Source organism: Rhinoderma darwinii, chromosome 3 (assembly GCF_050947455.1).
Source record: "Rhinoderma darwinii isolate aRhiDar2 chromosome 3, aRhiDar2.hap1, whole genome shotgun sequence".
Classification (NCBI taxonomy): Eukaryota; Metazoa; Chordata; class Amphibia; order Anura; family Rhinodermatidae; genus Rhinoderma; species Rhinoderma darwinii.
In genome coordinates, this window is record NC_134689.1 from 133,224,761 (window position 1) to 133,243,029 (window position 18,269).

The following is an 18,269-nucleotide window of genomic DNA, read 5'->3' on the forward strand; positions in this document are numbered from 1 at the left end:
AAAGGATCCTGCATGTCCATGCATGACAAGGGCAACCCATTGATTTCATTGAGCACCATGTAATTCTTTATTATGCCAGTAGAGGTGCTGCAGGGGGATTGAACATTTGCATAGGCTCCTAAACAAATAACAGCTAAACACTGGGCTCCCATCTGCAGGACACCCTGTCATAAGCATGTTTTCAGGAGACAAAAAAAAATTGTCCTAAACAGACAACCTGTTGAAATTTCCTTTGCTCAGCTAAGAGCCCAAATTTACCATTTGGAATCCAACTATAGTTAGATATGCTTTAATATTATGCTATAGTTGGCTCCTAGTCCCATTCTGTTGGCTGCCTTGCCAGCACTGTTTGGGTAAATGCAGAACGGATTTCATGCTTTAATGTGCCTTCACTAGTGAATGAGTGGCACCTAGGTTTGTATAAGCCGACAGTCACCGACGTACTCATCTTCTAGATGTCATAGTAATACTAGAAATAGAATGACATGTCTGAGATAAATAGAAAATGAGTTTAGGTCAAATTTATTTTCCTAATTTATGTCAATTTATGAAAACGAGAAAAAAAATCTGAAAAGCCAAAAGTAACAATTTATGACAAACCACGTAACTAAGCATTTACTCGAACATAATTTTGTGTTTAGCACACGTATAATGTAGCATACTAGTTTTCCCATTTGGTTTTGATTTCAGTACTTAATAACATATTTGGTTTCAAGAAGAATATAAACACTGCTACCACTATATTCCTTCCTATATAGTGCTTAATTCTTTGGTTCTTCTTGAAGTACATTTTCATCCCTTATATATAACTAGACAAGGCAAATAATGTATAGAGTATGTGGACACTGAATACAAGACACATGTTTCATGAAAAGAGATCAGACTACAACAACTTTATAAGCTTATTTGTAGTTGTGTTACCATACACTACATCCATAGTACACGGTTGCAAAGTTAGAAGTCAGTAATGCTAACTATTAAGCTACCCTCTGAATTTACATACACATGGAAAATATACATTAACATTGACATACACATTGAAAATCCTCAATATGCAACATTGACACAGCTTTATAGATACGAAGAGTAAAAAGAAAAAGTGCAGTATTTACGGTATCGGCGCCAGGCAAGTAAGAATAATGATGATGAGAGATAGTTTTTGCGTTAGAAGGAATTCTTTCTTTATTCAGTGGACGACGTGTTTCTGGACCGTACCATTCCCTTCATTAGGCCTGTTGTAAATGTTGCACGTGTATAGTGCTACCCTTCGTAGCAATTTGATTCCTGAAAGGAGGATTCTTCCTTCCAGGGAACGCAGTGGGTGGTAGCCAGCTTCGACACAGAACAACACAGATCTTGGAGGAGCGCCGTCTCCCGTTATTATCTTCAAACTCCCTTTACAGCTTTATAGCGATATACACTATCTCCATAGCCTACAGGGGAATCCATGAACGGAATCCAAACTGAAACGAACGGAAACCATAGGTTTCCGTTAACATCACAGTTGATTTCAATGGTGACAGATCCGATGCAAATGGTTTCCATTTGTCACCGTTGTGTAAGGGTTCCGCCGTTGTGTAAGAATTCAACACAGAACAACAAAGATCTTGGAGGAGCGCCGTCTCCCGTTATTATCTTCAAACTCCCTATACAGCTTTATAGAGATATACACTATCTCCATGGCCTACAGTCATTTGTTTGCTTTAATATCCATATGAAACAGCACAAGATAATGGCAAAAGGATTTAAAGCATATGTTGACATTTGATCACCATTTAGCAGTTTACATATAGAATAAATCAGGATCAAAAGTTGGGAAACTTTGTAAATACATTTTATTATTTATCTTGTATGAACAATGGGTTACAGCCTGTATTATATTCCAGAACTCTATTCACAATTCTGCAGCTTTCTGAGCTGAACTCTCCCAGTATGCCTCACTATCTCAACGTTAGCATAGAGTTTTAACTGGTGAAACACCAGATTCTATACTGTTATCTGAACCATGAAGAACTCACTGGTCCAGTACATTGTAGAAGCTCAACTAAGGCTTCGTTCACATCTGTATCAGGACTCCCTCCATGGGTTCCATCGGACCTTTCCGTCAGGGGAATCCATGAACGGAATCCAAACTGAAACAAACGGAAACCGTAGGTTTCCGTTAACATCACAGTTGATTTCAATGGTGACAGATCTGATGCAAATGGTTTCCGTTTATTACCATTGAGTAAGGGTTCCGTCATTTTGACGTAATCAATACCGTAGTCGTCTGCGCTATTCATTCCATCAAAATGAAGGAACCCTTACACAAGAGTGACAAACAGATCCGTCACCATTGAAATCAATGGTGATACAAACTGAAACCTATGTTTCAGTTTGGATTCCGGTCATGGGTTCCCCTGACGGAAAGCTCAGAGAGAAACCCATGAACGGAGGCCCAACGCAGATGTGAACACAGCCTAAGCTGTTGGGTATGTGTCTGACAACAGGCTTGTTGAGTGTTTCTATTGACAAACAGCAAAATTGGGAATGTTGTTCTGGTTTATAACTCAACAAGTTAAAGATAAGGAAAGCAATCTATTTATTTAAAGTTGCTTAACTTTTTATGTTTATAAAATATAAATTTTACTTCTTATTTGTTTAAAAATGTGCAAAAACTTACACACAGGACAAATTTATAGGCTAAAAATGTGCTCTCTTTTGTGAGAGAAAACTGACATTCTATACGTTTGTACAGAGTAAATGCAAAGCTCCAAATATTACTGCATAAGGAAGAGGTTTTTCAAAAGGTATATTTGGGGTAATTCACCCCCCCTACCCATTATAGTGTATCCAAGTCCATCTTAATTCTGTAGCTGGGGACTGGGAAACCTCCTATTTTCCTTTTATGTGTGTCCAGGCAAATAGTGTTATGCCTTCTCCCGACGCGTTTCCTTGTGGCCAGAATTCTTCAGGGGAGTTTAGGCCAATTAGCCTCTATAGTCGGAGGCTTTGGAGCAAGAAAGAGATAAATCTTATGCAGTGGCAAAGATAGTTAAGTGCATCTGTTCCCACGATGCTGGGATAAACGCCTGTCACGGCGTGTAACATTCTCCCTCACATGTGTAAGGAGTCCTCTATTTATCTGAAGAAATCCTCCCCACCCCAATGACGTATCTGTGGGTGTGTTCATGAGTAGCAACTGTAGCGATGTCAACAAAGAAAAGACCTTCCAAAGGAAGGCAGATATCCATGTCTGCATGAGCATCACATAGCTCCTCCCACCAGGGCCGACAGCCAATGGGTTCGTGTATCCTGTCACAGCTGGTGATTCGCTGCATTTGCAGCTGAGCCGGCCATCTGTGAACAGGAGCATGAAAAATGCCTGTCTACACGTGGTGACATCCATTGGAATGTAAGACCAGGAGGGAGGGGGGGGGGGATTTTTAAACAAATAAGAAGTAAAAGTTATATTTTATAAGCTCTATCCTTATTCCAGTGATTCTTTATTAATTCTAAATAGAGTATTTATACTACAAAAAAAAAACCTTTGGTGGAAGGAATAAAAACACCACCTGACATCTATTAACTTTTTATGTAGAATATATCCATACAAACTATCTATTTTTATATAAACGCTTATGGAATAAAGCTCATCACTTGATTTTTTCACTTTGAGATCCTGGAGTGCTGCCTATTTTTTGCATACTATATATATACATATACATATACATATACATACACACATATATACAGTATATATATATATATATATATATATATATATATATATATATATATATATATCTTCTAATGCCTACACTTCTGTGTCTAGTTGTACAGATTTAGCAGCTGTCTCTGCTTTCAACTACTTATAATTTTTTGGGATGTGCTAATAAGTCCAAAGACTGAACTTGAAAGACACTGATTACGTCGCCCAACGTTTAGTAAAGTTTCACTTTTGTGAAAACTTTGATAAAAACTTGAACATATGAAATTAGTGCATTTTGTTACATACAGTTTTAACAAATCCACATACTTAAATTAAATACTGATTTGTCTTTGTTTTTGGGGTCACAAACTGTGCCCCAGAACTTTATAACAGGTTTGGACATCAAAAAGTTAAGGTTAGGGCATGGTATATACATAAGTGCTTATCATCTAGCTATATAAAAATATGTTAAGAGTTATTTTTTTACCTTTACAGTATGCTGTTAGAATATTTGTTTTTTTTCCCAGGAGGTAGAGGAAAACTATATATGTTCCATAAAGAAAACAATGCTAGATTACATTTTATTGGACCCAATGGAACAACAAAGACTTGGAATTGAAATGACCCCAAAGGTAAAACTTTATATTACCCTCCCATCTTCATGTTACTTAAAATACACAATTGTCTTAACCACAATATGCTCATATGCCCTTACTACCTGGTCTCCCTTATGGCCTCTCTTGTGGTGCTAATTTTTAGTATGATACAGGGCATACGTTGACCCAATTTTTTTCCCTCTACCCTTCTCCCTTCTTTCTCCTCATGTGTCTTCATTATCTTTTGTGCTTACCTAGTTTGTTTTATCTTATTTTGTTGGGTTTGTTTGTATTGCTTTCCCATATAACCCTTAACCTCGTTGACCCTTTTATATGGCACATTGATTTAGAAGTCATTTCCTTTTGCAATATTGCATTATTTCGGTTTTTTCATGGCTATCGTACTGTATTTTGCATTAGTGGTTAAAAAAGTTTTATTTAATAGTCATTTTAGGGTTTTCCAGCAGTCCTGCTTCAGACTTTACTCTCTATAAATAAACTAATAGTGTATACCTACTTTATTTGGCAAAGTAACAAACAGCTATAGATTTAAAAAAACAAAACAAACAATAAAGTGTCCCAAATAGCATGTTTGTCCAAACAGACACAGGTCATTTATCTGCTTGATAATGAGCCTTCAGAGCTGAATTTACAGTGCCATTGTGGGCTGCAGAAAAAAAATGTGTGGAACAAATGAGACTTATATTTGTAATGGAGCTGGCCCTGTGGGAGCATTGTATTTGATGGAGCTCATACAATGGTTTACCAGAGCATTTTCTATTCTCAGTAGACTGCATAGAAAGGTTGTATAGCACTGCCATCACATTTCTCACATCTATCACCTCTCCTGTTAATGTGATCCGTCTATATACGCTGTAGATACAGATCTGAAATGTGCAAGGCTAAAGGGGAATGGTGGCAGTAATAAAAATGCTGTGGTCATGATGATAGAAAGTGACAAAGGAAGGAAGGAGACAGGCGGTCAGGGTGATTACATTGAAATGAGAAGAGTGGCAGTCTCATTGAGAGCTGGGGAAGAACAGCTGTCAGGCAGTATATACATTGTGTATTGTTGTTTAAGTCAGACCATAGTGATTCTGGTAGGTTTTATTATTTGTTCTACAGTAAACCCAGTGGAAAAATTAGGCTGTATTATGCTTATAAGAGAATGTGCAATCTGCAATATAATTTTAAACTTTATTATTTGAAACTTTTTTAATATCATAGATAAAATGCCCAATTATTCTTAATCTATCCATCAGGGACATGATTAAAATGAAAGTAATTAAAACGGATTTATTTCAACCTGTAGTTTATGCTATATTTAGCCCTGCATGAGTACACGTTTAGACAATATATATATATATATATATATATATATATATATATATATATATATATAAAATGCATGATGTCAAATTACCTATCAAAATAGCTAAAATATGATATTTTTTGTTTTGCATCAAGATGTCTAACAATGCAGGACGAAAACGGTTTCCATGGCATGAAAGTGTTAATGTGGCACATGTCAAATTGAGGAACAGTTTGCACATCACTCATCCTGTCATGACCAAGATTCTCCTTCACTTCCATAGAAAGTATGTTCTCAATGATCCCGCAACCCTTATGAGAGTTAGATTACTACTTCTACCATATTAATCGACCATATTTAATGGAATTTATAGAGAATGCAAAATGTAATATTTGAGTTATGAATGTTATTTGTGTATTGCCATAGACAAGAAGCACCTGTTAGGGCTTTACCCATCTGCTTCTCCACGTGTACTCAGTGAGCAGGCTTCACATACTGTAAATGACTATAATCACTCATTTTGACCTTCCACTTCATGACTGATCACTGATGTACTCCTGCTGATCTTCTAACTCCTTTGACTCACTTAATATAAGATATATGACCAGTAACTAGATAATTGTTTCAGGCTCTGTACTGAGAAGTTGGATATTGTTTTAATATATGAGATTTAAATATGTCTTGATAAGAGGGGGTTGTCCCATCATTCCATAACATTCAAGTCTATTTTTTTCTATTTTGCTTTTTAGTTATGCAACTTTTAGCTTGGTTGATATAGAAAGTCTCCTCAAAACTGTTCCTATGATGCTGGACAAGCTTATTATGCACATGAGCAGTGTTGTCAAAAAGAGGTCTGAACTCCTACAAGAAACATGGATGAAGGAATGTTGTGAAATTGTAGGAGAAAACAGAGATAAAATAGAATCTACAATGCCAGAGGATCAGGTGAGTTCAACTTTTTCTCCATATCATATTAAGACAGCTTAGAGGTGATGGCCACCAATTACTCCACCATGTTGTTTATAGCTTAGAGGTGATGGCCACCAATTACTCCACCATGTTGTTTACAGCTTAGAGGTGATGGCCACCAATTACTCCACCATGTTGTTTACAGCTTAGAGGTGATGGCCACCAATTACTCCACCATGTTGTTTATATGGATATCATTTGTGTGGATGTGCTATATCTAATCACATATTTCAACAACAATGTAGGTAAAAAAGCATTATAACCACTTCTAGGTAGCCATTTATGGATGAAGATGACAAATAAGTGATGTCACACACTTAAAGCAGTCAAGTAATTTCTACAATCACTCATGAATACTGTGCTAAAAGATATGTCATTTATTATGCTTGTCTAGTATGTCAGATCTATCTGCACAATGTAAGCCTGCATATCTAGAGGACAAAATTGAAGTGCTCATGGAGAAATATTCTCTATATAGTCAAGATTTTTTTTATGAAAAAGATTAACCTGCAGAAATGTACCATCTTAAGTTTTATGCTAAGTGTTGTGTTTTATAAATACTAACTATGTTGTCTATTGTTCAGTACAGTAGACTGATGTCTTTTAGTAGACCTCTCAAATTGACAGCTGCCATTTCTCCACCGTTAAGAGTTAAAAAGCATCAGTCACCTGACAGTGCTCAATATTTTAGGGCACGTATGCGATGCCCTAGTGGGTAGTGGTGCACCCATTAGGGTATCATAGTGGGTGCACCACCACCTACTAAGCGCCTTGCCCAAAAACTTCTCTTTAGCAGGACACCTTATAGATACCATAAAAAAAAGAACACTGTCAGGTTTAATCACTTTGGCTTTATACCCCTAGTTTTTATGTTCATCATTTGATTTACTCATCGGATAACTTTTCTAAAGTGGCTCAATATTTAGGCATAAGATAGGGTGACAAGCTGATTAAAATCAGCAAGAGAGAAAGAGAATATATATTTTGTAAGACAGCTTGGAATTTAACGTCTCTGTGCACAAGTGTCTTGTGCAAACTCTCAAACTTTTGCACAATTGTTTAAAAAAACAGCGCACTTTTAGTTCAGTCCACACCTTGTGATAAATGTTGCACTGACAGCACAACAGAATGCATTTATGTATACATAATAGTGGTGGAATCGTGATGACAAAATATGATTTCATTTTCTTAAATAATCCAGCAACACAATGTTCTCAATATTCCAGGGAGCTGCATAAAGAATTGACTTTCTCTTTGTTAACTTATCCAATCATTTTAGTGACCCTTCTGATCCCTGCTGATCCTAGTAGAATTGATATATATCTACATTAGCATTTCATCAATTAATTCAGCTTTCTCATATAAATTAGTATTTTCCTACACATTTTTCTCTTGTATTCCTGTATGCCGTACACATAAAAAATTACTAATTTAATTTTTCTCATGACATTTGCTTATAATTTGAGTAGTGGTGAGTAGAATGTGCATATGACCTAAGACCCTACTCCTGAATCGCAGCTTGAAAATACATTTTTCACACATCCTAAATTCCAGCCTCAATTTACTTTATAACTCAATGGAGTTTTGTCTGTGATAGAGCTTCTTTTACATTTCCTCATAGAAATTTCCCTCTACATAGATTGGCTTGATTGTAAATTGTCATATTCAATCTATTTTACCTTTTCAGAATAATATATTTCCTGAGAGGGACTGACAATAATAATATTAATTTTATTTATAGAGAACCAAAATTTTCTTTACTAAGATTTTTAGGAAACTAGGAGAATTGGCTTCATTATCATAGGGTTAGTGGTAATATCTGTCATTTTTGCTGCTGTGCTGTTTTAACTCTATTTAACTCTATTTCTCATAATCAGAGCATGCCCGTGGCGTGGCATTTATTCTAGAGAAACAGTTTTAGGAATACATTGCCCAATAACCATATATTTAAGACTAGACTCACTTTCCATTTTGGCATTATGTTCAGCTTCAAGACATTCTCAAGATGTATATGTCTAACGTGCCTATTGACTACTATTAGTCAGACATATGTGAAAAGAGAATCATTTTGCAGACATTTGGTCGGTTTACGTTGGTATACTTTTGTTTTGTTTGCAATGAAAATCGGGTTGTTCAACACAATTGTATGGCATGAATACAAATAAAGTGGGGTATGCATTTTTTTTTCTCATTGGGAGTCAATGGCATTGGAAGCATACAGTGGCACATGCCTAGGGCTTATACTCAACGGAAGGTTTCCAACATTCCTGTCAAATGTAAAGCCTGAGGGCAGTGTGAACCAAACCTAGCATGTATATTTTGCATTTTACTTTGTAATAAAGTTGTGCAGTTTTTAAGTGCACCCCTATGTCCTCAGCTTCTTAAGTATAAATATTTCCATATTTATTTATTGGCTATATACCCTTCATTGCTGTTTTTCTTATGCATTTGCAATTTTTTTTTCTTGACTTTTGCCAAGCATGAGGCTTCTTCTGCATTAGTCCAAAAATGTAATAAATATTTTTATAGGTCTTGAAGGTATCAAAAAAGCAAAGCAGTGATTTTCATGCATATATTGTTTTTCTTCTAGGGTTTACGGAGAAAGAAAATGGATCATTTATTTTGCAGCTTGGCAACTCTAATGTCCAATCTTCATAGACGTATAGTGGAGACCTCTCTAACTGACCTAGTGGAAATGATTGAAACCTATTGTGAAGGGAATCACTATGAAGGAAAATATCCATCTGACAGTCTTTGGTACCCAGTGAAACCTCATCTTATTTACTTATTTATGGTATGTTTAATCTACACTACTTTTCGTATCAATGCCAGTGAAGTTGTCAAAATATTTAAAAAAACATGATATTCAAGGTGACTATGTAGAAAGGAATCTCTCACACCCTCCCTCTCTTATTCCCACATCTCCTACTCTCTCTCTCTCTCTCTCTCTCCCGCTCCTTCTCTCTCCCTCTCTTTCTATCACCCCTTCTCTCTCTCTCTCTCCCCCCTCTCTCTCCTCTTTTTATCACCCCTTCTCCCTCTCTCTCTCTCCCCCTCCCTCCCTCTCTCTCCCTCTCTTTTTATCACCCCTTCTCACTCTCTCTCTCTCCCCCTCTCTCTCTCTCCCTCTCTTTTTATCACCCCTTCTCTCTCTCTCTCCCTTTCTTTTTCACCCTCTCTCTATCTCTCTTCCTCTCTTTATTTATTCACTCTCTATTGTTTTCTCTCCTGTAACCCTCTGCCCCAATTCAAAAACCAAGCAGGACTGTATGTTACTTTTTGATTATTCATTCCTTCAGTAGCTAAAAGCAGTCTCTTGAAAATGCCTTTAGATGAGCGTTTAATGATAATCTGCATTTTTTTTCTTCTTGTATGTGAGGCACACAAGATATATGACTGACATGAAAGATGGCAGCACTCTTGGTTTTCATCTAATAATGGCACTTAGTCTGCAAGTCTGATAAAAATCCCTTTGATGGTTTGAATTACAAATCATTATATTCACACAAAGCATAAATATGTATGTTGACAGTGTCATGCAACACTAACTTCTGTCATTCTTAGCAAAATTCTGGCAGTAAATCTGTGCTACAAATCAAGCCCATTTGCAGAGCCATAAATACAGATGGCAATGAAGGATCCTTGTGTAAGCTAGACAGGAAAAATACGCCACAACACATGCAAATATTTGACAAACACATTTCTTTGTTTATTATAGATGGTACCGTTTCCTGCATAAATCAGTTCCGCGCCTTTTCTATAGGATGATCAATACTGTTACAAATTTTCATATGTGACATTAAAAGTACATATACAATAAAGCTAGAAGACATGGAAATTTATTATACATTATGTATAAAAAAAATATTATATTGGATAAACATTGCACTTTTTGCCCATATCCACCACAATTGTCAGAGGTGTATATTGTCAACTTGTTCATTGCTTGGACATAAATGCTCTTTCCACGTGTGGAGGAATTTAAAGTAGAAGTAGAAGTTATACATAACCTTTAAGAGGGTTGTCCAGTATTAGAAAAAAGGGTATTTTTTTGAGAAACAGCTCCACACTTGTCCATGGACTGCAATATCAGACATAGCTTAAGGATCAAACCAGACACCTCTTTTCCTCTTTTCCTCATTCTCGACGACAAAATACCTGCAGTGAGTACATAAAGCACTGAATTTTATGAGTGGATAATTGTACAGAGTCAAAGTGAATATATTCTTAATTCTTTATAGGAAAACACTAAATATAGTAGGAAATTCAATGCAGTATATCTTGCTTCCATCCATGATGACTTTTATTTATTTTTAAAGTGTATTTTATTTATAACAAGAACTGTATTGTAGAAAAAAAATATAAGTTGTCTATAATGCTTTTAGATGTTTTCTAGTATGGAAATTCGAATGATCTTAGTTACAATTCCAAAGTCTTAAAATTTTTGTTTGTACTAAAATAAAGATCAAGGTATTACCTTTAATGTATGGCATAACTACTATTTCCTAATCTCCTCAAACAACCGTATTTTCCAAAAGCTTTATGCTATATTTAACAATACTTTCCTGATATCTTTTTACCTACAACCAGTAATCAACTTTAGGTAAATTATTCTCATATTCTTAAACTGACGTTAATATTTATTCTCTTTCTAAGAACTTCAGCTTAGAAATTGTTGAAAGTCCTGTACATACCGATACATTAAGTAAACAAATTTTAACTAAAATTTAAAATCTTTATTGACGGATGAAAATGATGAGCCAGAATAATTATGCCTTAAAATAGGATTGGTCCCTTGCAATTTGTAAGGGAATATTCAATCCCTACATCAATACCATGAAAAGATTGAGTTCGTGTGCAAATAGGAATTCAATATTTGCCCTTGATCTTTGTCTTTACTGTGATTAATTGTAAGCTAGTATTAATCTTCAGCACCCATTCGCTAAGTTTTCTTTTTGTTTGTCTTTTTTCTTCTGTGCTTTGAAACTTGACCTAATCTGTTAGGAGTCTGGCCAAGTTTATGTTATTTTTATTCTCTCATTATTTATATTAATATAATGTTTGTTTTTAAAGATACATACAAATTTAATGTAGGGCTCATGCACAAGACTTTATTATGGCTCTGAGTTGCACTTTGCCATAAAGCGATACCAATTGACTTTAATAGGACCCTGCCGTCCCTCAGTATGAATTAGATTTCATTTGGAGGTCTTTAGATGTTTTTTCTGTTGAATTTCATATTAACCTCAGAGAAAAAAAACTGGTGACATGCTTCATTGGATGCTGTATTAGAGTCCCCCCCTAAAAACATCACTTTAAGGGCAGAATACAGTTGTAGTATGGTACCGTATGAAGGCACCATATGGTGGCACATGGAGTGCCTACAGCTCCGTAGTACAGAACTGTGTGGATCCTATGCTCTTTACACCCATTGGAATAAATGTACTAATGTGTTTGCAGCTCAAATGTGTTATAAATTGCGCCAAAATCTGGGACATTTTAGCACAGTTTGGAGAAATATATTGTTAATCCAGATGTTTGCCCCTCACTAGACACTTTTAAAAAACGTTCCAACAATGGGCATGATTTAACTGAAAAGCGGGATTGGTTTACAATGTGCCATGATGCACTAAAAAAAACTGGTAAATTTTTTTATTGTAAAGTAAGCTAAATGAAAGGTGGTATAAAAAGGAGAAAAGTGTCTAGCAGGTCAAGTAAGATGCCCTCAATTTATCATGCAGCATTCTTCACTGTGATACATTTGGCTCATCTTATGACTGCCTTAGCTAAGTTTATACTGTCTAACTCTTAGGCTGGGTTCACACGACCTATTTTCAGGCGTAAACGAGGCGTATTATGCCTCGTTTTACGCCTGAAAATAGGGCTACAATACATCGGCAAACATCTGCCCATTCATTTGAATGGGTTTGCCGACGTACTGTGCTGACGACCTGTTATTTACGCGTCGTCGTTTGACAGCTGTCAAACTACGACACGTAAATTGACGTAATGAAGAGCAGCTCAAGACGCCTCACAAAATGTGAGGAGGAACTTTTACGTCTGAAACGAGGCAGCTGTTTTCTCCTGAAAACAGTCTGTCTTTTCAGACGTAAAAGCCTCTCATCGTGTGCACATACCCTTAGACTGCTTTAGTAAATCTGCCCCATTTTCCTATTTTTAAAAGTCCTTTTCTTTTCTAATGAGGTTCAACAGACTTGACTACTTCTATTTCTTTTTTCTTTTATGTTAACTGGTAAGAAAAGTCACAGTTTGTTTAATTAGTATTTCTGTTGGTGATTTAAACTTTTAAGACTTGTGAGTAGAATACACATTTCACCTGTCAATTAGTGAGCTTTTTGTCTAGCTAAAGCCATAAAGATTATGTAAAGCCTCATTCCGAAGGTGATCCTTAGACTGTCACTTTATGACAAGCACAAATTAAAGGGAAAAAAAATGACTATCCGATTGAAATGGACTTTTCTTCCCGAATCTTAATGAGTGGATTACTTGAAATATACTAGGTTTAAAGTCTTGTAGTCTTCCTCCAAACACATGCCATTCCTTCGGTGGAAATGTTAATGACTTTTCCATATTATAAGATGAACATCGTAAGAAAAAAAAAAGAAAAAAACTTGAATTCTTTGACTAGTTGAGGCAATTAGCTGTTGATAAATCAAAGAGTCTAGATGTGTTTAGTAGAGTGTTAAGTGCTATTTCCCAGTTATCATATTAAACAAATTAGTACAATTACAGTAATAACAAAATAAAATTACAGATTCTTTCTTTTATGTTTTCATAGACCTAGATGTTTCATCAAGCGGAATCAAAACAAACCCACATGAGGGTCGGAAACAGAATTCATTTTTGCACCATAGCAAAGCATAGCAAATATTTAACCAATATATCTAAAATTTGGTGATGCTTAATTTCATCAGATATGTTTTTAATGGTGGGGTCTTTTTGTTACACAGCTTAAATTAAAATTATAACAGTCTGTCTAGCTGCAGTGGCCACACAGATACAGATTTATACAGCTCCCAATTAACACAATACTAGCTCTATAAATCTGTATGTAAGGTGCTCCCTATAGTGGTGGCTGCAGGCAGAAATAATTTTTTGCATTTTACTCTTTGGCTGTGTGGTTGCTGATAACAAGTGAAGTAGTTCCTGCACTTGAGTGAGCCTTCTCAGTCTCTGGACCCCTAGCACCTATGGTTGTAGTTATCACAATCCCCCTTAATGTATAGCTCTCAATGCCATGAGTCAATCAATACTTTTCTAAAAAAAAATCTGTATTTTTTCTGTTACTGCCTCTTGTGGTGGGGGGTTTTAAAGTTGAACTACTCTTACTGTAAAGAATCCTTGCTTTTAATGACACCTTAGCACTCACTGACCTTATGTGGCTTTAAATATATGTATAAAAATATACAGCTAATGTTGAATTTATGAAACTTTCATATGCATGATAACATTATACTCTGACAGTCTGCATTATCTGTTTCTACGGAATGTGGAATTATTTCTCTGCACAAAACCAATAAACGTATAAACCTGACTTATTTAAATAGCAATTGTTCCATTGTAAAATAAAGACCAACAATGGTGTGCTTTTCCTCCTGCAGAAACCATTCTCAAAAGAATCGGATGTGAGCTTTAATCCATCTGTTGAAGAGATTGTCTATGGCTTTGACAATGTAGTGGAAAGTTTAGTTATCAGTGTCCAACAGATGCCAAGGATTGAGAATTTCCTTTTTCAGGTAATTTGTAACAAATCCATTGTATTCATCTTTCTCAATCAATTAACCAGAATGAAAAGAGAAAGTGAGAGAGACATAGTCCTGGTATCCCTAGTGAATTCTCATTATTGACTAGGCAGTAAAGAGAATATGTATGCACGTAAAGGCACTGGTAGTTCTAAAATAATAGTAGTAGTAGTAGTAGTAGTAGTAGTAGTAGTAGTAGTAGTAGTAATAATAAAAAACCTTTATTGATATTTTGCTGATGTATTTCATATTCATTACAGTCTGGGGGAACAGTAAACATACAAAATAACATAATGAAAGAAACTATCACTGAAAATGAAAGAGAAGGAAAGACGATTCCTCTATGAGCTTAAAATCTATAGGATTGTTGGGAGTGACACAATATTTACAATCGGGCCTTATTTATCAAAACTATGGGTAGCACAGCCAATTTTTTGAAAAAAAATGATAAATAAGGCCGAATGTGCTGTTTTTTTTTATAGTGGATCTGCAACTTACAGTGGAGAAATATATTTACACTAACAAACAATATAACTCATATGATTATATATTGGTAAACTGAATAACTATATTATTTGTAACTATTTAGAATTTAGAAGTAATTTCTAAATCAGAGATTGACGCTTAAATCTAATACCACTATAATATTTTAAGTATTTTATTCACATTACATATTAGTAGAATATTTATAGCACAGGTAGGACTAAAATTACAGAGCCACGTTAGGACTTGCATACAGTTTCAGGCTTGCCAGACCTCATCAGTGCAAGATATGGAAACCGGGGCCCGGCGGATAAACAAAAGAAGCAATAAGGTTATAGGATGTTATTATGAAAGGAAACAAAAATGTTTACACTAAAAATAATGCACAACATTTTGAAACAAGTGTATTTACACCAATCCAAAAACAAGGGGTTTGTTCCTTATATGTGTTATGAATTCTAGTTTTAGAAATAAGATTACATTACTACAGGAGACATATTTTATAAAATGTTTTATATTTTAATAGAAAATAGTGATGCATGCCACATGAATACTGGGCAAACATGCTGATAAGTTGGACAGTCACAGTATTGATTAGCTTACTGAATAATATAATATTTTTTATTTTTATGATTACTATTATTTTACTTAACTGGTTGCCGACACAGGACGAGTATGCTCGTCCTGACCAGCGAGCACTTTGCGCATTAGGACGAGCATACTCGTCCTGTGTGACAGCCGTCCCTGCGCGCGTCTGTGCGCGCGATCGAGAGCGGGGCAACGGCTGTAATACACAGCCACGGCCCCGCTCTGACAGCGGAGAGGAGAGAAACATCTTCTCTCCGCCGTTAACCCTTTGAACATCGTGATGACAGCTGATCGCGGCGTTCAAGGAGAGGGGACTGCACATTGATCACGTCACAGAATATAACTGTGACGCGATCAAAGCCAACAACTCGTATGGCCAGACAGCCCAGGGTCCAGTGAAGGACCCCAGGGCTGTCTGAACATATTTCCTGTTGTTAGGGCATACTGAGGTATGCCCTAACAACTGCCTGTGTACGATCAGTAACAGGCTAATGTACTGGCATATAGATCTATGCCAGTACATTACAGTTACAAAATCAAAATCAAAATGATAAATCCCTTTATGGGATTAAAAAAAAAAGTTAAATGAATGTAAAAAAAAAATAATGGTAAATAAATAAATAAAAAGTAAATAAAATACACAGAAACACACATTTTTTATAATAAATCAACTTTTTAAAATATAAGTCCCAAAACACGAAATAATATGGACATATTTGGTATCGCTACGACCGTAACAACCTGTACTACAAATGTATAACATTATTTATGATGATCGGTGTATGGTGTAAAAAAAAAAATATTAAAACTGCTGCACAACTGCTTTTTTTCTGCATTTTAATCTAATTAAAAATTTATAGAAATTAAACGATAATGTATTTGTACCAAAAAATGGTACGTACATAAAGTACAACTCGTCCCGCAAAAAGCAAAGTCTCATACAACTACGTCGTACAAAAAATAAAAGCGTTATGAGCGTCGGGATGCAAAGAGGGAAATTTACTAAAAATTGCTCTGTCCTCAAGGCTAAAATTGGCCGTGTCCTTAAGGGGTTAAAGGGGTTATCTGGTCATTCGGCGGTTTTTCATACTGATGACCTATACATGGAATAAGTTATCAGTATATGATCGGCGGGGGTCCAACAGCCAGACCCCGCACTGATCAGCTGTTCTGGCTTCATCTAGGCACCGGAAGTTATGCAGTGGTATACAGTGGTCGGTGCCGGTAGCCGATGGCTCCATACAATGTATAGTGGCCATGTTGCAGTACTGCAGCCCTGTTCCTATTAAATTGAATAGGAGCAGAGCTGCAGTAACCCATCATGGCAGCGTACAGAGCCACCTGCTTCCGGCACTGAACTGCATAGCTTATGGTGCTGGAGGTCACCGGAAAACAATTGATCAGTGCGGGGTCCGGGTGTACGGGAGCCATCTTCTTCCTCTGGATAGGTCATCAGTATGAAAAACTATCCCATGACCAGACAACCCCTTTAATCTGCAGGTAGGCTACATTACTCAGGCCAGCATGATTTCACATTAGTGATGCCTAAATTGTGTTTGATTAAAATAGTTGGTGTATGGTAAGATATAATGAGATTTTGTAGCTATAAGGTAAGGCATACATATTAATAAGCACTTATCTATGTTGTGTAATAAGTACAGTACTTTACTCATGTTGTACACTGTAAGATACTCACAGAAATAATGACTTGATCATGCTTCCAGGCTTGTGAAGGCCGTAAAGAATTATATTCCTCAATAATATGAAGAAACTGCTGTCTTTGTAATATGTTTGATTTGTTTAATGGAACGATAGAATTACAAAAAGAATGCAACATAACACAATACATTACCTAGTTACATAGTATGTACGATTGAAAAAAGAAATGATGTTTATCCATCAAGTTCATTAAAATTTTTAGAAATGGATGATCAGATGTTTCTGAATCGTACAGATTCTTGATGTGAAAAAACAATAAGAACTTTATATTTCATGATATACCTATGGATTATATTGTATACAATATCTCTATTAGCATATACCATACTATACTATACTATACTATACTATATTATACTATACTATACCTTGAGCTTATAAAAGCTACCTCTAGTCAAAATTTTGGGGTCCTGTACAAAAATACCCATATATTACTAATGTTCTCGACATTAATTCTCTCCTTTCAGCGATCCGTTGTCAAATAATTATGTAAAAGGAGGAACAATTAAAGAAACATTTGGTGACATTAACCTGTACAATATATAATTACAGGTTAGCCCTTTGAACAAGACTGTGTTACTATTTTAGCACAGATAAGGGATTCTTATATCTCACATATCCACTTGTAGTGACTTAGTATTTTAACTAGGCCTCAGCTGCCAATTTTCGAAGAACCAGATATTATAGAGTATATCTTGTATGTTCTAATAATGGAATATGTAAGGAATGAAAGAAATTCTAGGTAATTTGATTTCATAAATAAAGCCTGCTATACACATAAAATTTATGTTGGCCAATCCCCAGACAGGTTATGATGACAATCTCATATATATGGAGGCCTTCCCAGCTGTCAGAAGAAAGAGGAATTGGCATGATGGATTACAATATGCCCGCTCCTTTCTTCTGTGGGAGATAAGCCACTGTCAGAGATGACTGGCAGAGGCTTATTCCCCTCTACCAATTGAAATAAACATGCATATTCAGCTGAGCCAAGTGTGCATGTTTATGGTAGAGTTGGGAAAATAACTGTTGGTCAAAAGAACGTTTGCATGTGTATAGCCAGCTAAATTTAAGAATGTCTGGTCAGAATTTACAACAGTTAAGAGGAAGATTGAAAAGTAGTTAGATAATTATTCATTTTAAGAGTT

The 18,269-nt window shown here is 35.8% G+C and overlaps 1 protein-coding gene across 1 annotated transcript in view; it reads left to right on the forward strand.

Annotated features, from left to right (window-relative positions):
• Positions 1-18,269, forward strand: part of LOC142750387 (dynein axonemal heavy chain 3-like) — a 1,255,980-nt gene that overhangs the window by 270,071 nt on the left and 967,640 nt on the right. Inside the window, exons 8-12 of the mRNA XM_075859390.1 lie at positions 4,219-4,323; positions 5,755-5,885; positions 6,349-6,544; positions 9,159-9,362; positions 14,191-14,325. Of these exons, the coding sequence (XP_075715505.1) occupies positions 4,219-4,323; positions 5,755-5,885; positions 6,349-6,544; positions 9,159-9,362; positions 14,191-14,325 (771 nt within the window). The remainder of the gene's footprint in view (positions 1-4,218; positions 4,324-5,754; positions 5,886-6,348; positions 6,545-9,158; positions 9,363-14,190; positions 14,326-18,269) is intronic.